This window comes from Leuresthes tenuis, unplaced genomic scaffold (assembly GCF_036924035.1).
Source record: "Leuresthes tenuis unplaced genomic scaffold, fLeuTen1.0.hap1 SCAF_21, whole genome shotgun sequence".
NCBI classification, from domain to species: domain Eukaryota; kingdom Metazoa; phylum Chordata; class Actinopteri; order Atheriniformes; family Atherinopsidae; genus Leuresthes; species Leuresthes tenuis.
This window is the reverse complement of record NW_027325375.1, coordinates 22,509,999-22,530,620: the sequence shown is the minus strand read 5'-3', so window position 1 is coordinate 22,530,620 and position 20,622 is coordinate 22,509,999. Positions and strand designations below refer to the sequence as shown.

Sequence of the window (20,622 nt, the reverse complement as noted above, 5' to 3'; positions counted from 1 at the left end):
TACAATATATCTATTTCTATATTTCAGTATAGGTTTTTTTAATAGAATGGGCCATGATATTCCATGATTTCCAGTAAGGAAAGGTGCCTCGTCCAGTCCTTCTAAGAAGGACTGAGAAAGTCAACAGTACATTGACTGTGTAATGAAAATGTCAATTGAAAAATAAAAAGAATAATAGGTGGAGCTTTTCAGAATGCATTACTTACGTATTTCTTAAGAGAAGCATTCCCTGGGTTTAATCAGTAACTTTATAATGTGAGAGTGAGTAGGCTTGAAAACACTGCTGAACCAAAGGACTTTTAAACCCTGTTAAAATGTAACTCAACATTTGGATGAGTTAACCAGCAGGGACAGAGAGAAATGACACATGACATGCATCCAGTGAGGCAATGAACCTGCAAAGTGTGTCACTGAGTATGATTAAAAATTGACATGAGAAGGTGGGGAGGAGTGAAAATTAACTGTACTCGATTATATTAAGTCTCAAATCCTGTAAACAATTTGGTGTAGCTGAGCTGGTAAGTGTTTTCAGCCACTCCTGTATTAATGCTTCAGACTCAACAGCCCCTGTCAGGTTTCAGATACACTATGTGTAATCTGAAATTACACATAGTGTAGACATTTTATACACTATTATATGTCCCACTAAATCCCATTAATCCAGAAACTTTATCCAGCAGTTGGATGTCTTAAAGTCTGAAATAAATATAATTACCCCTACTTGCCTAAACATTAGTAATATTTGCCATCTTTCTTCCATATTATACGTAAAGATACGTAAGTGCAATTTAGGTGTCATATTGAATTCTGAACTGATTTGCTGAAATGCTACAGTCGGTTTTGCATAATTGAGGTGGCTAGATTAGGCCCAGCCCAATTAGCGGAGGTAATCCATGATTTTAAATTGTACAGACTGGAAAAATGTAATGCACTTTAAATCAGATGCTCAGATCTGATACAGAATGCTGCTGCCAGCCAAATAAGATCAGACAGACAAGCCAGGTGTCCACTTAAAAACATCGTTTTTAAAACTCGCTTTGATGCATTGGCCTTTTTAGTTCCTTGAAATTGCTGATGTTTTGTTTTGTTCTGGATTTTTAATACTCGTATTATCTGAAAATCTGTTTTTACCGGGTTTTTAAGGAGTGCTCCATTAATAGTGTCTCAAACATCTTAAATGAGTGAAAAGAAAACATACACCAAAAACATGCAGTACCAAGTGATAATTACGGTATGAATTGGACTCATTTCTACACTTTTTTACATTTTTACTTACAAAAACATGACATTTCATTGCAAAGTGCTCAGCTATACATAACTGCTATGTTACTTGAACGCAATTGAAATACTAAGGAACTTTAAATATATGCAATAACAGAAACTCCCCATTTAGAAACAAAGAGTGCCTGCTGTCGCACAAATAAATAAATTCTTCATTTTCGATCATTTACCTCATGCTCATATTGCAAAAACATTTGACTGGCACCCATCTAGGTTCAGTTTTACAGAACAGGTTTTTAACAATTTAGCTCTAAACCTGAAGTGATTTTTTTTTTTTTTTTTGCATTTTAACCTCAAAATGCCAGTGAAGCAGTGAAAAATGCAGTGAAGCAATGGCAAAAAGTATAATCCTGTCAAACATTCAGCTGGAAGTACCTGCAAAACATGGCAGCGAGCTAAGATTTGTAAAGGGAGTAATGATTGAACTGCTCCTTTAATCACAAATCGCTATGGTTGAAAAGCGCTGCAACCACCGATATAGTACTGGAAGGGCCATACATGCTCCATAAAATTTCGCTCTGGCATGTTTTTTGTACTGCAGTAGAAGATGAACTTCGCATAGCAGCTCAACTGCAGCATCTGGTGGCTACTTTGTGAATTACATCACTGATACAGGAAAAAGAAAGTTTCTCTTTGGTCAAACATGTAACAATTAACCCACAATTAAAGAAGATCAATAACCAAACAACATGTTCATGAAAACTATTTATTCAATTCAGATTTAAATATCAGTCAATTCATTGCACGACACAAAGGAGTGCAGGGAAAACTGGAGTGATAATGTCAAGTGAATAGTGCTACTTTCCTGTTTGATTAAGGCCACTGGGTTCAACATTCTGTACAGTAGCTTGTTTTTTTCATACAGATGTCTAAACCATTTGGAACAAGCCGCCTGTCACCACACAATGTAACAAAGAGAGTACCAGAGAAAAGGATGGGTCCTCTGGGTTTTTTTTTTGTTTTTTTTACAATTTCTGGATCAGAATCGAAGAAGCTCCACCACCTCCGTTGCAGATGCCTGCCAGTCCGTACTGACCCGACTTCAGGTTGTGAACCATGTGGCCCACAATTCTTGCCCCAGACATCCTGAGAAAAGAAAGAGAACGTTGGATTTTCTAACATTTTTGGCTATTCCTGGCATGTAAAGAGCACAGAAAAATGATATCTATACTGTGACAGTTTCCAAAGTGGCAACAAATTTGTTTGGAGCGCATCAAAATTAAGACAAAGTGCCGGTGACGCAAACGTTGGTTTTCATTGCTGACAACTAGTTGGGATTTCAGTTGGCCCGTGATGATGAGACCCGTGTCCCAAAATAGGACAAAAGATCTGAATATAAACTATCATCTCAGCTAAGATAACCTTTACTTTACTTACTGAATGTCTCCCTAAGTCCTACAATAGCCAAGCAAGACAAAATTCCAGATTAATAAGAAGGAGACAAGCGTTAAAATAAGCAGTGACCTGTGGCCAGAAACAGCTCAGCTCCACACAAAAGACAGAATTCTTATTTTCTAACATTCAGAATCAATTCACAGCTTCAAAAAAATTAATCAGACACATTTTTGTCCAACTGGCAAACTGCAATGATGCCAGGAGTTCAAGTTCACTTGATACGTGTGGATGTGTTAAGATACACAGCCAGCTGTGCAGCTGGAAGCTGACAACGGTTGTCTCAGTGCTGTGAAGCTATGCTCGAGCTGAGGCTGACCAGAGGCCAAGAGTCAGGGCCCTCAAAGTCTTCTTCAAAGTCACTTTTTTTAAAATCCTCAGTAGTGGAATTATTTGTCAAATCCCTGATTTCAAGCGAATTAAATGTTTCTGAAGAAATAAACCATTCAGTTTGGGCAGGAATGTGAAGGGTTGATTGAAAGAAGCCGGTTCATCATCCTATCGGATGCTTTTCCAGCTCTGTGTTGTCAGGAAGACACGGGAATGTGTTCAGCTCTGTGATTGGTGCGCCTTCTGTAGATGGAGGCAAAACGACAGTAATGCACTCTGACGTGTGAAGGACTGACTCGTTCTTTTTTTGTTTTGTAGCAACAACCTATTCACATCCTGGATGGGGTCGAAATCATACGTTTGCATACACTTTTTCTTTCAAAGGCTGACTCTTCTGACTTCTCTGCACACAGTGAACTTGAATAGATCCTGAAATGAGTGATTTCAGACTTTCAAACTTCTCTACCTAACCCTAGAATAACATTTGGATGAAACTGTGCTAAAATAAAAAGATCCTCATCCCTTCAGTCCAGGCAGTCTGCAAGTTCCTTTCAGCCACTTACCCGATTGGGTGTCCCAAAGACACGGCCCCCCCGTTGACGTTGACTTTTGCAGGGTCAATATCGAGCATCTTGATGTTAGCCAGCACGACCACACTGAAGGCTTCGTTGATCTCCCACATGGCGATATCCTCCTGCTTCAGCCCAGCTGCAGCCAACACCTGAAACACACACACACAGCGGAGGTGTTGACGTGCTCCAATAGTCCTTCATACATATGCACATTGGTGTGCATGGCAGAGAAAATACAGCCAAACATAATGCAGAATTACATCCTTATACCCACCTTTGGTGCTGCATAAGCAGGGGCAATGGGAAAGTCAATGGGTGCAACAGCAGCATCGGCAAAAGCTAAGGGAAGGAAAAAAAAAAGAAATTCTATCCAGTAGTCCTGTAACTATCCAAAAACCATGACAACTGACACATTACAGTGGTGCTTACAGACAATCCTGGCCAGTGGAGTGACGTTGAGTCTCTTTGCAGCGTCTGCTGTCATTAAAACAAGAGCAGCAGCTCCATCGTTCAGTGTGCTGGCGTTGGCTGCAGTCACCGTGCCTAAATTCAAATAAATAAACAGTCTTCATTCACACCACAAAGGATCACAGGCAGCATTTTGATATCAACATTTCTAATTACTTAAAAAATAAATGAAGTGCTATTGTCTTTGGTTAAAGTTGATGGTAAAAAAAACTTGAATTATAACAGTAGTACCCCCTAAAATGAAAAAAAAAAAAAAAAAGTAGTAAATAAACCAAATATATCATTAAATCACTTTAAAAAGGACAGAAAATCTGGCTTGTTTTCATTTGCTGGTAGAAAGATCTGTTCTCTAGCAATGAGGAACAGTCTTGAGGTCTTTACCATTTTCCTTCTGGAACACTGCCTTCAGTTTGGGGACTTTGCTGAAGTCGACCCGCCTCCACTCCTCGTCCTCGGACACTATCACATCAGGTTTTCCTACAAAAAACAGTAAAAAAATCCTCAGCAGAGCTTTGTGAATTGCTTGGTCACCTTCCAAAGAGAAACACGACGATCTCCCCCCTTGCCGTTACCTCTCTGGGGAATGCTAACTGGTACGATCTCCTTGGCCAGAACCCCGGACTCATATGCCGCTTTGCTGCGGGTGTAGGAGCCGATGGCGAAGGCGTCCTGCTCTTCTCTGGAGATGTTGCACTTCTTGGCCGTGTTTTCTGCACAGTTGCCCTGTGAAAGACAAAAAGCAACAGCGTTGCGACGCTGTGAGAAAATAACAGCTTCAGAATTTTGCTTGAAGGCAATGATTGACGATTACCATGTGAAATTTGTTGTAGACGTCAGTGAGTCCATCCTTGACGATGAGGTCCTCCATCCTCACTCCTCCATAGGCTGGGGTCTCTCTGCCCATCACATAAGGTACATTGGACATGCTCTCCATGCCTCCCGCCACCATGACATCCTACAGGCACACAAATATGGTTACAAACCATCTTCAGGTTATCCTGCCATAGATCCACACTGCCTGGGTTCCTCCACTGATGAACTGAGCTTTCTATTTGCAGGTACATCTGGCTGTAGAGCTGTGTGTCTCTGACCTGCTGTTACTAATCCCCATAAACCTGCACAGCATTTGTGGTTTCTCAAACGCAAGAAAGTGCCTGTTGAAAAGAGAGTTTTCAGTCTATGTGGGTCAAAATCATCCTTTTGCAGCTGCAGCTTTATCAGAGACATGAGGAAATCAGAACATCTTGAATTCCTGGAAATGCAGGTGGATCAGTCTGTTATATGCATGATACGACTACAAACTAATTTTGCTGTATGCTAGCCACGTGCAAGTTAGCATGTATAATGTCACCGACTTCCTATTAATGTGAACTAAACACGGGTTATATGCATGTAATGCAATAACTACTGTGACTTGCGTGTTGATTCCGTGATGACATCCTGAGACTCCGTTTGAGACGTAAATTCTCAATTAAAAAAAAAAAAAAAAGAAAAAATGACAATTGGGACACCTTAACTCTTAGGATGAATGTGTCTAACAGGGAGACAAGGTGAAGGAGTGGGGCAAAAGTTGATAAGACGATAACTTAGAGCCACAGTATAGACAGAATATACTCTGCATGAGCTATAAAAAGTCACGACAGCCCGAGTTGATATTACCTGATGGCCACACATTAGACTCTGGGCTGCCATCATGACAGACTTCATCCCTGAGGCGCAGACTTTGTTGATGGTTGTTGCTGGAGTGCCGAGTGTCAAGCCTGCAGATACAGTCAGTGGCAAAATTTTATTTGCCATACAGTAATATATATATTCCTTTTGACCATTACTTTAAATCAAAAAAACAAAACAGTTTTCCCCTTTCAAAGCTGGGGATACTGCTGGTCGTGGCCCCACTCGGTGAGCACAGGTGTGTGACTAGTTTGGCGCTTTTTTTTTTTTTTATAAAGACATTACAACACATGTCAAAATGTAACGGGATAAATATACCTGCGCCAAGCAAGGCCTGTCTTGTGGGAGCCTGTCCCTCTCCTGCCTGAAGCACGTTGCCCATGTAAACTTCTTTCACCTCCTCAGCAGCGATTCCTAAACTCAAGAAACATCAAGACAACTCATTGAATGTCGGTTTATTCATGTTTGCACACAACACCGTCTTAAGATGATGACCTGTGGAGGTTACATCGAGCTAAAAACAGAAGAAAACAAACAGTCCGAACACACCTGCTTGGTCGATGGCTCCCTTGATGGCGATGGAGCCCAACTTGGTGGCTGGAACTGCCGCCAGGCTGCCTCTGAAGGAGCCCATTGGAGTTCGGACAGCACTGACGATGACGACTTCCTGTACAAATCATTTTCACATGAGGTGTGGGGTCAAACCGTTACAGCTGTGATGGTGCTGGATAAGTTCAGTCAGATTACTTACATTAAGCGAAGGGCCAGATGTGTAGGTTCTTCGAAGGTACTTGTGAGCCTACAGTGGCAGAATATCAAATATATATTCATTAATAGAACGCATTATTGAAACTTCCTGTCATAGTGTTTACTGGAGTCTCAAAGAAAAGCTATTTGACGTAGTTTTTCACCAAAAAAATAAGTTTTAATTCAAGCTAGTAACATAAACTATATGGAAGCTATGCTAGACATAAGGAGAGATAAACAGAACGCAAACAAAGCAATTTACTAATGTAGAAGAAGCTGAAGGGTCAGCCACTTGCTGACATACCCTTTTGGGCTTTTAATATTATGTGTTAGCGAGCAGCTCTTATCGTTGTTGTTGCCGTCTTTATTATTTATTTGATGGGAAGGTGATGCCACAAAGTCCTGAAAAAAAAAACACATCACACTGAGCCACCTGCTGGGCTTTTTGGCTGTTTTCAGGCTGTTGCATTATTTTGTCCAAGGACGCTCCGCTCACACAAAGCGGCTAGCACAGCTGCTCAAAGTTAACTGCGGCCTTGTGTTGTTAGAGCTGCTAAAAACTAGCATTCCTTTGCAAGTATATAATATGTCAAACGATCCCAAGGAGCGTGTCTCTTCCACTGACACTTACCAGGCGTTTACAGATTTGAGCATGCATGTTTAAAAGTCCACTGGATGACATTTTGGACTATGACTCGCAAGCAACACGATCTTCACCTTCGGTCAGTCAGTGGAGGGATAAATGCTTCAGCCAATCACAGTGGGAGGTGTGTTTCTCTGACGTCAGCAGTAGCTAGGCATTATGGCTGTTGTAGTTTTGTAGTTGTAGTATCAATTAAAACCTAACACAAGTCGTGGCCGCGCAAAAATAGTGGTGAAAATGTTTTTCCTTTGAACTCAAAGCCAAGATTTCCATCTTTGATATACAAATTCTTCTTTGTAGATGTACTTTTGCAGATTATTCTTACAGCGTTAAGGTGCAAGTGCAATGTATGAAGCACAATTTACTGAAGTATGCCCATGGTTCACTGCATATTTTCTGTATATACTGTCTTCTCCAGTTAATCAGTCCAATTGTAAAATTGTCCTCGTTCTAATTTGAAGAAAGCCTGATTATCGATTCTCCATTTCACATATTTAATTCATTCCCAGATTCACACACGACCAAACACGTGCAGAAGACCAATGCCAGGCTAACATTGTCAGATGTCACCAGTCACATTACAACTTTTATCTAGGTCACATAATCAAAACTAATTGTAAATGTTTGTTTTATTTTTTTCATTCAGCAGTTTTCTCTTTCCAAAGGGACATATGAATCTAAAAAATCACCTTTTTTTCATGCTGAACATATATTTGATGTGTTTGAAGTGCTTACAAATTTAAAAACTGACAAATCACAACCCAGATGGTTACTATTATGTCACAGCTCAGACTAAGATTATACAGATTTAAGAGAGAAAGTAGCTAATAATGCTACATTGGTCATTTGTAAAAGGTATTATATCTTGAGGAAATCTAGTCTCTTATTGGCACTTTTTTAAAATTTTGCCCAAAAAACATGTAAAACGGGTAAAACATCCAATTCTAATGTTAACTTAACTTAGAGATAGAGAGGAATGGACCAACAGCTACCTGCCAGCTTGCTGTTTTACTTCAGCCTTCATCTCAGTGTTTTAACAACCTGGACCATTTCTACGCACGAGCAGTCAGTGTCTAAACTGCAGATAAGGGAAATATGAATTCAGTTTTTTGTGTGCAAGGGAGACTCTCAGGCTAAATACTGAATGCTCTCTAATATGGTCATAAAGTTCTTTGGACACTTTTTTATAACCATTATGAACTTTGCAGAAGAGTGCCTCAGTCAACAACTGGTAGCTATGACCAGAGGTATAAAGACATGTTTGAAGAGACATGGTGAAAGAGACAGCATCTATGCTGTATCCTTCTGGCATTTTGACCAAAGTATATCAGAGACATTTCACTGAGACGTCACAAAAATGTGTCACCACATGAAAAAAATGGGCATAATATGTATCCTTTAAAGCTTTATTAAATCACCTTTACTTGTTTTACATCTACACTTAATTCTTTAACACTGACTTATTTATAACTTGATAGTGGAATTCTTTCTTGTAGATTTCGCTTCTCTCTTTTGAGAGATAACTGAGACTGGGCTCTGCTGTTGTAGGGAACGAGTGCTTCCATGGAAATTTATGTACACATAGTTGGGTCTTTCTTTCTTCAGCAGTCCATCCATGCTTTATTAAACAGAGTGCGAAGTGCTCTTCTTCGGCGATAGTCATATTCTTTCTGGCTGGATCCATATGAAAAGTACAGGTAACCTGGAAAGGAGAGAAGAATCATTGAAAAAATCTAATCAGAACATGATTCAGCTGCAGAGAAACTAACCTTTCACTGAAAGCTTACCTCTGTTCTCAAAAGCAGCATCCACTCTGTAACCAATCCCAGGAAGCTCTCTGTGAATGAATTTTGGGTACCCACTATCCATTCTGTCCCTCCTTTCATTGTAGCTACGTGGATGACATAAGAGGGAAACGTCCCTTAACACACAGTATCTGTTAACATCTGCTTTCGGCACATATATTCAGTCAGTAATACACACCTCCAGAATCTGTTGCCCACAAAGAGGAGAGTTCTGCTTGTAAATGACACATGAACCGCAGCATCTACTTTTGTGACTGATGGAGGGAAGCCAAAGATACTGAGAGGTTTGGGATAACCAGGTAGGATAGTGTTACCTCTGATCTGCCAGTAATGATTCCCTGTAACATCACCAAGAAGATTAAGTTATGTTCTTTTAACATATTAGCATTTATATGATACTTTTGTGATTTTTTTTTCCCCAAGGATTGTTGACTCGGCTACTTTTGTACCTTCAAAGAAAATTACAGTGTTCTTGTACTCATAAGCTGCATCGACTTTGCTGATTCCAGGCCAGGCAGACTGAATTTTTTGCGTACGTATGCCGTCCCAGGAGCTGCTTCTCCTCCAGAAATAACTGATAAAGAAAGACCAAAAAGCTTACAACGTGTGTTCTATCAGTTCTATCAGATTAACTGTTTTTCTTTTTGCGAAACGCAATCAGTTTGATCAAATGAAGAGTGAATCAGTTGTACCCATCTTTAAAGAAGTAAAGTTTTCTTCGAATTGAGGTTGCGGCGTCAAACACCAGGTTCCCGTTGCACCTCTCTGGGGCAGGTTCTGATGTGGGTTCAGGCTCCGGTTTGGACAGAGGTTTTTTGGTTGGCTGTGGATTTGGACCAGGTTGACCTGATGTTGCTCTGACTCCTGTGAGACACAAAGAGTGATGTGGCAGAAGTTTGTCATTGCGTTGACGATCGATGCTCCGTTTCTGTAATGCAATGCTACAATTACAAATGTGTGACGTAGTTGAGCTCTCACCATAAACAGCTTGCACGCCCTCTCTGTCGTCATCTGGTAGCTTGTACCCCTCTGTGTTCACATACTTGTAGGTGGGATGCATCAGGGCTGTCTGCACTTCAGAGTGAGCTAATCCCAGTGCATGGCCAAACTCATGGGCTGCTACTAGAAACAGGTTGGCTCCTGCACATATACACTGATAGTCACTGCAGGTACATAAGGTAACACTACATTTAAATGGTTTCTTTGAACTAATCTTGCCATACAACTTATCCCTGTTTAGAATGTTTTTTTTCCCCTGTAGAATAATCCTTTCATTCCTTAAATGGCCTTAATTGTATCTCTATTCCTCTAACCTGTTGGAACACATCTATGATATGCAAACTGGCCCCACCTTCATTGTGTTGCACTGCACTCTGTTCCCCCACAAACAGTCTGTATACAAGAACAGGATGTTGGTGCCATGACATCATAAATACCTTTGAGAAATGCCTTTTGACACCTCAAGGCTGGCCCTTTGCCAACACCATGAATCATTTGTTTTCAGCCAGATGTGACCGGTAGGGTTATTTGAAACCTACTTGGGCAAAAATGCTTCTTTGATCACAAGAAGCGAATTTAGCAACGCTATGATTGACATATAGGGACATGCAGTTGATGTTTTTTAAATGGAAGTCTTCAAGAACCAGATGTGTTTTTGAGGACTTGTTTGTTTAGGTTTCATGCATCAGACTTTGCTCATCTTTAACATATAGTATACTCAAGGTCGCACCCTGTTAGTTGGCAGGACCTTCTCTTTAATTGTGTTACATATGATATGCTGGCTGTCTGGTGATGTGTCTAGCATATAAAAATGAACCATGTTAGCACCTGCTGATGTTAGAGTCCAGTTCTCATCTTCATCAAAGTGGGTGTCACCTCCGTGGCCTTCTCCAGGGGAAAAAGCGTGAGCCAACACTCCATTCTCCCCATCAAATGGAGCGAAATCGCCATGTTCTGTTTTTGAATAGAGAAGCGTTAGGTTGGCTTTAAATCAAACATATTCTCTGAGGAGTATTTAGAGAGCACCATTACCTCGAGCTTTAAAAAGGATCATAATGTCTGCGGTGCCGCTGTCAATCTGTTTGAAATCCAGAGGAATGACATCACTGTAGAGTTTTAGTGCTTTGGCTATGGTGGCATCTACATCACTTTGACTCAAATCCGGTGTGTAGTTTGTTATCCTGCAGAGGAGGCAGAATGAAAACAGCTCACAAAACTTTCCAGAGGAAGTTTATTATATAAATGAACTGCATGAAGAGACTTGTTTTCTGATAGAAGATCATTGAAAGGTTCTGTGCGGTACCTATATGTGACCACAGTCTTGTCCCACTTCGGTCGGCCATCAAAGTGGCCATATCTGGTCACATCTGTAAAACCACAGCGTGGCCGAGCCATCACTTCCAGGGTGTTGGAGTCCAACTGCCCCGTCACCTCCAACCCAAAATACTCCTGCATTTTTCTGAGCGTGTCTTCGAAGGAGTCTAGAGAGCTGCGCAACACAGAGCTGGGAGCACTGACTCCCACATCAGAGAAAAACTGAGACAGGTAGTTCTGAACAAAGAAAGAAAAGACAGAAAGAAAAATGGGTTAGATCCATTAGTAATTTAACTTTTTCAATTTAAATGGATAGCTTTGAAACAGGATGAAAAATTATTTCAAGTGACAATTCTTGAGATTTAAATGGAAACCATAACATTATGTAGCAATCATATGTCTAAGAAAGTTGCAGTGTTTCTTTCTAACCCTAATTTGCCTCCTATTCGCTGATAGATCTGTCTGCAATCCTTCATTGCATCAACAATGGTCTTCTTCAATCTACTATTACCGTTTGTACTCATTATCAGCCACACTTCTTACTGTTCATTCATTCTAATACTGTTTTGTGTAAACTATTACACATTGAATAAAGGAACCAATTACATGGTGATTTGATTATTCAGGCATGCAGCTCATTTTAAACAGCACATCTAAATGTGCTTCCCGCCCTGCAAAATGTTATCTTGTTTTTACTCCAAAAGACTTTAAACATTGGTAAAAATCCGCAAAAACAATTTGATTAAATATTTTCCAGCTGCCAATAGTAATGTTTTTACCTTCAATGCTCTATTTACACCAAAGAGTTAGATACTACCACAATCTGAAAGTTACAATGCAAAGATATGAAGTGATTGCACATTGCGTCATGCAGGCTAATTTTGAACATAAACACCCAGCGTGTTTACAACCAGTGACCATTGGTGCTGCAAAATCAACACTAAAATCTCAGTCATTTTGGTCAGGTACAGCTTCTTTTTCTTGTAATAGGATTTTTTTTATCTAACTTGCTTTAACTGACAAGTTTTGCAATGATAAGATCAGTCAGTTTGATATGTAGCTGGTATATCCGAGAAAACATCACAAGCATTAACTGCAGGCCTTTAAAATGTAAATGTGCTGTCATCTGGAGCATATGTTCCCCAAAAACATTTCTATCAAATTTCCACAGAAAAATCATTTAGACATTTTCTGTCATCACAAAGTCGGACCACGGTCTCTGCTGTACTGTGCATGGCACGAACAAGACAATTATCATGTTATGCTGTAAAATATTTCATATCAAATGACACTGTTGCCAACATATTAGAAATCCCCCAAGCAGCGTTTTGATTGTAGTATGACTGAAGATAAGAAACATATTTTCTTCTCCTTATGTTACAGGTTTTGAAAAGAGGATTACTATGATCTAAAGATTATGGACATTAGATATAGAGAAAACCGTGAAGCTCTTCCCCCGCTGTCACATACAAACAAATAATATCAGTGCAATATGTCGACTGTTTTGGTTACCTGGGCTTTCGAGAGCTCCTCTGGGCTGGGTGAAGTGGTGGGCACAGCTCCACAGAGAGACATGATCACCACCATCATCACAGTTTTAAGAGCCAGCCAGTCCATTCTTCCTTTTATTTCTTTTCTTTCAGAGAAGAAAAAAGAGCTGGCACTTTATGTATTATGCACTCCTGAGCTGAAGAACTGTAATGAACTCGTTTCCTGAAAATGTTTTGGATGTGAGGAGGGCAGAGGAAGCTGCATGACTGGGCGATGAAACATTCCTGCAGGTGTTTGAACAGGCCCATTTTAGAACAACGGGAGAGATAATAACGAGGAATCAGAGCTGGTGGCGCAAGGTTGATTTTTTTTAATATGACCCCAAAAGTGAATTGAGGGCATTCACAAATACAGATTTTTTTTTAAAAGATGGAAAAACTTAGTTAACGCAATTTTTTTTACTCTTACCTCACTAAAAATAAAAAAATTTACAAATGTGCAAATGTATTCAGTTATACCATGTTGATTACTGTGCACAAGATGTGTCATACATTAATTTTCAGTCCATTCTCAAAGTTGATGGGATGGAGGACTGTTGTTTCTGCATCACAATGTGTGTACTGTATTGCACCAGGATTACCGGTACTATTTGTAATGTCACTAATCTGATTTCTAATGAGCATCGTGAAAATGTACACTTTTATCGGCAGATTTGATCACTTTACACATAAAAGCTGCAACATTCTACTGCGATAAACAGAAAAAAACGACATCTTCTGTGTAAATGGTGCATAACGCGTATGGAATTTAATTTGCTAGGTTAAGTACAGTGAGTGTAGTGTGCAAGTAAACAGATACATTTGGAGCATTTATATCATTCTTCGGACTGAAATCTTTATTGAAAACGTCTTATCATTATAAATAAGTGAAATAACAGATGGTAACAGGCAACAGTATGCTGCTTATGAAGTGACTTGCTCATTTTTTATCAGACGTGCCTATGTTTTCAAGATGTATTGGAAACCTTAAGACAACTGTTTACATTACAATTAAAAACAGCTAATAATGGTCTCTTCTGACCCCAGAACATTGGAGGCTGGTATGGTATGATGTAAAACGTGCACATTTTCTATGAATATTGAGAAAACAAAATTGGATGCAAGTAAAAATGATTTATACATGGATTACTGTTAAATTCAATGTGAGTAACCTATTCCATATTCATTTTATAGGGAATTCTTTGTCGAAAGAGTTTTTTGCCTTATAAATACTCGTGACGTCAAAGGGCAAACAACACAAGAAAGGCAGCCATGAGATTATGACAACAGGTCCTCGAAATACCTATTGTCGGTGTTTTGGATGTGTGATAGAAGAGCAGAGAAAAGCGCATGACTGGGCAATAAAACATTCCTGCAAGTGTTTGAACAGGCCCAGTTAGAACAAAAGGAGAGAGAAAACAACTGTGGAGTGGGAGGGGGGTGATGAAGTGGTGTTGGGAGATGAACTGAGGGCGACAGATGGAGTGACTTAGACCTGCAGCGACATGATATGAATGAGAAATTCTAAAATATGCACCATGGACATGAAGGTGTTGGCTTAATCAAGATTCAAGAAGAGGGTCCTTCTATGTTCACCCTCATATTATCTTGACAACCTCTATATGAGGGTTTGTCTTATTTGTGAGGAAAAAAAAGAAAAGATCAGACCAGTGAAGGTAGTGTTACTGATGTATATAGATATATTTTCATTTACTGCGAACCAAATTTGCTATGTTTGCATTCTTCCAAATAAGTGATTTTACCATTTTTTCAAGCAATAGTGAACTTCTTTATTGTGTGTTCTGACCTCACTCACTGATGTGAGCTATGCACATAACTGAGGATTATTGTTGGCTTTCTATTTTTAGAATCAAGTTTCAGTTTATCTAAGAAATTCTATAATCATTTTGTATTCTTCCATATATTGTCAATCTAAAATTAAATGTAGGAAAATGAAAAGTATTCAGATATCACACTTTATTTATACAGTCTTTAGACACATTATGTTTACAGCTCAGAATAAATATAACTCAAAGAAGAAAGACATACAGAATGAATAGAGAAATGATTACATTCTGAACATATATATATTTCAAAGGAACACATTTAACACAATGGCCATACATTCATCCATGCTCATTCTTGATAAATGGCTACATAGTTTCAAAATAAACTGGTCTAGAAGTTAGTGCAGCGCAGGAAGTAGCTGTTCCTCAGCACACGGTATAACCTTCCGGTCTTCAGGTTGTACTCAAACATGTAGGGTCCGCTGTAGATGTACGTAAAGCCTGCAGAACAGAGACTGAAAATTAGTTTCTGTGCAAGTGAATAACATAGTTTTGGAAACTTTGATTATTGTATTTGATGAAAGGGTTTGATGAAAGGATAGGAACATTTCTCCAGTCTATCTGTATATTAACTGTTATTAAGCAAGATCCAGAAGAGGCTCAGAGCAGCTTAGCTTGACCTGCCTCTTTAAGTCTGCTATTTGACATGTTGAGCCTTGTGGTTTTATATTTTGGACTACTAAATGCATTGATTTGTTGTCGACAGTTTTGCTGACACTGTGTGATTCTGCCCGACAACTCATTAGCAAAGACTCCTGGAGGTTATCGCACATGATCATGCCCAGAACCTAACCCCTCGTTTCTATCATGTTCATTTTTATCACCTCTTTGGCAGTTCCAGGTTACCTGTTTCCTGTGTTTCTAGTCTTTATGCTAAGCTAAGCTAACTGGTTGAAGCTTCATGTCTCATGCTTCAAGTAAAGACATGAAAGTGATATGAGCCTTCTTATTTAACTGTAAAATTAGATTGATCTTCCATTAAAGATTACAAACTCTCCTTACCTCTATACTGGAAGGCTGCCGACACCTGATTGGTCAGGTCACGAAATGTCTGATCCACCCTTTTAGGGAAACTTCGGTCCAAGGTCTTTCTGGCCTCATCATAACTAAGGAGCACAAACATTAGATACATTTAGTCAGGATAGAGAATTGACTATATTTCATACCAAAAATTGATATCAATATGCTTTCAGTTCAACAAACCTGAAGTAATAATTTTCTATAAAGAAGAGAGTTTTGCCAGATTCCACATCGTGCAGAGCAGCGTTAATTTTCCTCACAAACCATGGCAGACCAAAGGTGGTAAGCCTTTTTGGATAGCCTGGTACGGGCTCATTGCCCTTGAATGCCCACACTTTCCGACCTGTAAACAAAAGAGTAAAACATAAAAATGACTTCAGTTAACCGTGAAACACATTAGGATTGGTACTTTGGACTGAAAGGAGGAATGTTTACCTTTGAAGAGAAAGATTCTGTCTGACTGTGGGTTCTCATAAGCAGCATCAATGTTAACCGGAGCACTGGGCCAGAAGTTTGTGATGAGACTTTGCTGAGGTGTCCTGCTCTGAGGGTAGCTACGCCAGAAGAAGCTGAGAACACAAAGAAACATTATTAGAGACAAACTATTTGGTCCTTGAGGCAGGAAATAATGCTGCTTACATTAAGGATTTGGATCTCAGCATACCTGTCCTTGAAGAAGAGCATTTCTCCTCGCAAAGTGGTGACAGCATCCAGTGACATAGTTGAATCACAAACATTAGGAGTCGTGGGTGGCTGTGGTTCACTGACAGAGGGATCTTTATTTGGGCCTGGAGATTGAAGATAAATATTAAGAACACCCTTCATTGAAGAAAATCTCAAACAGTTGAGTAACAATACCACTAATTGTGCAGGAGAGATTGTGAAGTCCTGTTTATTCCAACAAGGTGCAAATAGCTATGCGCTTGGTACTGACCATAGAGGGACTGGATGCCTCTGACATCATCTTGGGGCAGAACAAAGGTGTCAGAGTTTCTGTATGAGTACAAAGGATACATGAGAGCACCAGGATCATCAGAGTGAGACAGGCCCAGAGAGTGGCCAAACTCATGAGCAGCAACCAAGAAGAGGATGTAGCCTGAAACAGAAAATGGAAGACAGGTCAGTTGCAGGATGTGATGCTACAGCTTCTACTCTGTGAAATAATGCAGCATATGCAGAGTGTATTGTGAGAGACTCACCTCTGTTTGAGCGGAAGGTAAAGGTTTCATCATCATCAAAATGAGCATCACCTCCAATGCCAGACGAGGGAGCAAAGGCATGGGCAAGAGTGCCGTCACGGCCATCAAAGGGGTAATAATCACCGTGTGCTGGTTGAAAGAACATTGTCATGTTAAATTCAGATCATTCATAGCTTTTCAGAAGGAACGCATTGATTTATTTACAGGTTATCGAAACAGGCCACTTTCAGCAGTGAGACCACGTTTGACCACATCTGTCTATGGACCACCGAACCTGGGGAGTTTTTTCATCTGTAAAGGCACCGTGTGCATAGCAGCACAGTCACAGACACTTGAGAGCAAGCATGTCTCTTTCAGAGTTTTTCATTGTGATTAAAGATGGCCCAAAGCCAACAATTAGTAATACCTGTAAGGGGAAAATGGGCGTGTCGCTTGGTAAATATTTATTGTAAAGGCATTTATAGCTCCAAGATGTAAACTGCAAGCACTGACGTGTTATCAGTGGAATGATTATGTTTTTGTCGTATGGAGTGACATGTATTAAGTAACTGTGCTGCACCCATACAAGTACCAGTTATTAAGAGGTAAACATGTACTCAGATAAGTTTTGCAGTACATATAACAGAGATGACGACAAACTGCCAAGAAAAAATGACAGCACTTCGGCTCAGTCGAGTCTGGATAATAAATGTCATGAGCTAAAGTTTTGTGGTATTTATTTTCAGAGAGTGAATCCCTGCGTAACACCTGATTTAGAATCTCAGAATATTTAAAAGATTTGAAAAGAAAATGTATATAAATACAAGCACTACACTGGAGTACTTTTTTGAATCACTGACATGTGATATTTTCTTTGAGGAAAAGATTGAACTTTATGCTATTACTCCATAACATTTTTTACACATTAATACACATATAATTAGATTATGTTGCATCAAGATATAAGTTAAAAATCAATATCGGACATTTTTCTTTTGATTCTTTCAGAACATTTTCCAAAAGTGATTCTGCATATTTACTTTAGTTACTGAGAGTGCAGTACATAAATATATAGGACCTAACCTGAAAATTGATTTCTACTCACACAGGCGTCCAAAGGAGATCATGATGTCGGCTTTGCCGCTGTTGATTCTTGTGAATGTCAGAGGAGTGACTTTGGCCCAAACCTGCAGAGCTTTCTGTATGGAGTCATCCACCTCTGCAACGGACATGTCCGGTGTGTAGTTCTCTATTCTGTACAACAGAAAAGTGGTCAAATGTATCTGATGGACTTACAGTTGGCTTTTCCCAATCGTTCTCACTTTAGATCATTCACCTGTATGTGAGGCCATTTTTCTGCCATTTGAGGTTGTTTCCAAAAGTCGAGAAACGAGCCATTTTTTCATCTGGAACGCCACATCGGGGCTTCTTCATCATCTCTAGGGTGTCAGCATCAAGAGTCCCAGTGATCTGGAGACCAAAAAACCTCTGCATCTCGCTCAGCTTCCTGCCCATGGGACTGATTCCCCGCCTGGCAGATGGGCCTATCTGCTGTGTTAGGTTGAAGAATTTCTTCAGGTAGTTCTGCAAAAGAAGACAAGAAGTAATACCAACCACCAAATTTTAGGATTTATGAATATGACAGTACACCACAAAACAAGCTGTACCTCTGCAAAACTTTCATCTTGAACAGTCACTTCTGACACAGGAATGCTGCAAACCGCAATTGCTACGCTTAAGAGAATGCACACGCTGAAAGACCTCATCCTTCCTCAGTCAATTTGACTTGTGCATCTACTCTGGAGTCAGATGTTATATAGCTTGTGGGGTGGAAATGTTGGGGAGTGGGTGTGTTGAGCAACTGTCCTCTTATGTGGATGACTCAAGGGCTTTGCCACATGCAAGACAAGAAGAAAAAAAATGGCCAAAACAAGTCTGTCATCACGGCAACATCTTTCCTAATGGAAAGAACAGGTTTTTGGATTAATCATTAAGATTCTAATTAGATATAATGAGAGATACGGCAGCTTATACGACCGTGAAGAAACCTTTTCGCTCATAAACACGTGCTTGATGTTGTGAAGATCATTGTTGGATCATCTCTGTAGTTCATGCTCTTTATTGTTGTTTTTGTGTCACACTTAACTCCACAGAATTATTTTAGCAGAAATGTAATAATTTGATTGGAAGTTGTAGTCGGTGCCTCATCTGAATATTTGTTATTTTACTTAGAATACGTCTCCTTATTTCTTTGCCTTTTGCCTATGCTGCATTTAGAGGGATTTTCTACCCAGAATTTTAAGGCAGCGCTGGGATTCCAAACAGCTTTACTCACAGAAAGTCTGCTGCAGCCCCGCAGCTACAGATATTTCAGATAAAACACTTCTGTGGCTTGTGACGTAAGTCAAACAGGACAGGACACGCTGAGAACAAGATCCCTGTTACGCATCGTCTTGAACCATAGGTCAGCCGTTATTTCCATCACATTGTCCCTCTGACTGTTCAGCTTTACTCATCAAACACCCCCACAACCTGTAACAACTGTGTTTCTGTCAACAGACATTCATTTGCTTCCTTATCAATAATAATCAAGTGATGATAAAGAGTGTTTGACCATATAATTTGTATGTTGTTACCTGTGGCAACAAGTGTGGTCAGTGTTTCCTAACATTGGACACTGGGAGGAGCAGCGTTGTCTTCATTGTGTAACATGTGTCTCTGATAAACAAGTCAAAACAAAGATGTCGCAATAAAAAAGCTTAACCCGATCAATACAACAACCTGATTTATATTCAACTATAAAATATCTACGTCTGTGACTTTAGATTCACCAGTTGTTCGTTTTTATCACACATTTAGTCTTAAAAAAGTATTCACTGAACAGTATTTTTGAGTTCTCTCAAATTAAGAACTTGTGGCCATCAAAGACATTTAACACACATTTCGTAACATCCAAAGGACAGAAAATATAATTATGTATGACGGGATTCACGCTCATTTCGACACACTTACATGTATGAATATCTATTCTAAGGGAAGTCATTCAGGTCACTGTTGCAATATTGGATTTCTTAACATATTAAATGCTGATGCATATTAAATGTGGACCCGGTTTTAGCTTCCAGGCATTGCTCATTGATGACTAGTTTATTTCTAGGCATAATGCAGTTAAAATCACAAGCTATCAATCAAAAACACGGGGAAACTCTGCCCACATGGATTCCCTAAATGTTTGTCCAAAGAAAACCAAAAGTGTATTCAAAAATCTTATTTTAGGATCCTATGATTTTTTTTTAATGAAGTATTCATTGAAGTATTCATTGAAGTATTTCTGTTTTGCATCACAAATCACAGTTTTATAACAGGATTTACAAAGTGTGAACCCTTTAGTCAGAACACGAAAATATATGAACATTTCTGCTAAATGTTAAATGTTAAACATTTGTTCTGCAAGCAAACATTCATATTTTGTGGTGGCTGTGGCTCAGTAGACAGAATGGCTGTTGGTAGTTTGATTATGAGCCCCTTAGTGTCCTTGGATAAGAGACTAAAACCCAAGTCGTGCCGCAATATTCTCATTGTGACTGGAGAGAAAAAGCATTGCACATACATATGAAGAAAAAGAAACATTGTATTAATGTTTGTGTGAATGATTAACACATCGTAAAGTGTGTCAGCACCTGAACAAGATTAAAGGCAGAAAATATAATATTTTGATACTGCCAGATTTAAATGAATTTGTTGAAAGGTGAGAGAGATAAATGTGAAAATCCAGGGTTCTGTCACAGAAATAAAAACAAATGTCAGTAGGAATTCTTCATTTTAT

At 39.4% G+C, this 20,622-nt stretch overlaps 2 protein-coding genes across 2 annotated transcripts; both read right to left on the bottom strand.

Moving 5' to 3' along the window:
- Nucleotides 1-2,000: 2,000 nt before the first annotated feature.
- On the bottom strand, nucleotides 2,001-7,230 carry acat1 (acetyl-CoA acetyltransferase 1). Its single transcript, XM_072374923.1, has 12 exons — nucleotides 7,093-7,230; nucleotides 6,466-6,513; nucleotides 6,264-6,381; nucleotides 6,033-6,128; nucleotides 5,703-5,803; nucleotides 4,855-4,998; nucleotides 4,616-4,766; nucleotides 4,425-4,520; nucleotides 4,005-4,118; nucleotides 3,850-3,914; nucleotides 3,567-3,724; nucleotides 2,001-2,367 (listed from the first exon to the last, which is right to left on the bottom strand). The coding sequence occupies exons 1-12, from the start codon at nucleotides 7,141-7,143 to the stop codon at nucleotides 2,247-2,249; spliced, it is 1,263 nt and encodes a 420-aa protein (XP_072231024.1). The 5' UTR covers nucleotides 7,144-7,230; the 3' UTR covers nucleotides 2,001-2,246.
- A 1,317-nt stretch (nucleotides 7,231-8,547) lies between these two features.
- LOC140279293 (uncharacterized) lies at nucleotides 8,548-18,625 on the bottom strand. Its single transcript, XM_072374414.1, has 20 exons — nucleotides 18,464-18,625; nucleotides 18,133-18,380; nucleotides 17,902-18,050; nucleotides 16,818-16,946; nucleotides 16,553-16,714; nucleotides 16,283-16,406; nucleotides 16,054-16,187; nucleotides 15,802-15,961; nucleotides 15,601-15,704; nucleotides 14,931-15,039; nucleotides 12,735-12,885; nucleotides 11,212-11,459; nucleotides 10,941-11,089; nucleotides 10,737-10,862; nucleotides 9,888-10,049; nucleotides 9,602-9,773; nucleotides 9,359-9,483; nucleotides 9,088-9,247; nucleotides 8,892-8,995; nucleotides 8,548-8,806 (listed from the first exon to the last, which is right to left on the bottom strand). Exons 1-20 carry the CDS (start codon nucleotides 18,560-18,562, stop codon nucleotides 8,706-8,708), a joined length of 2,916 nt encoding a protein of 971 aa, XP_072230515.1. The 5' UTR covers nucleotides 18,563-18,625; the 3' UTR covers nucleotides 8,548-8,705.
- Between the last annotated feature and the right edge of the window lie 1,997 nt (nucleotides 18,626-20,622).

Coding starts and splice junctions, on each gene's coding strand:
- LOC140279293 (XM_072374414.1), bottom strand. CDS start 18,562: ATGAGGTCTTTCAGCGTGTGCATTCTCTTAAGCGTAGCAATTGCGGTT. Junction 15,705..15,801: donor ATAGAAAATTATTACTTCAG/GTTTGTTGAACT, acceptor TGTGCTCCTTAG/TTATGATGAGGCCAGAAAGA. Junction 8,996..9,087: donor GTGGGCAACAGATTCTGGAG/GTGTGTATTACT, acceptor TCATCCACGTAG/CTACAATGAAAGGAGGGACA.
- acat1 (XM_072374923.1), bottom strand. CDS start 7,143: ATGTCATCCAGTGGACTTTTAAACATGCATGCTCAAATCTGTAAACGC. Junction 6,129..6,263: donor GGGAGCCATCGACCAAGCAG/GTGTGTTCGGAC, acceptor TCTTGAGTTTAG/GAATCGCTGCTGAGGAGGTG. Junction 4,119..4,424: donor AGTGTTCCAGAAGGAAAATG/GTAAAGACCTCA, acceptor ATTTGAATTTAG/GCACGGTGACTGCAGCCAAC.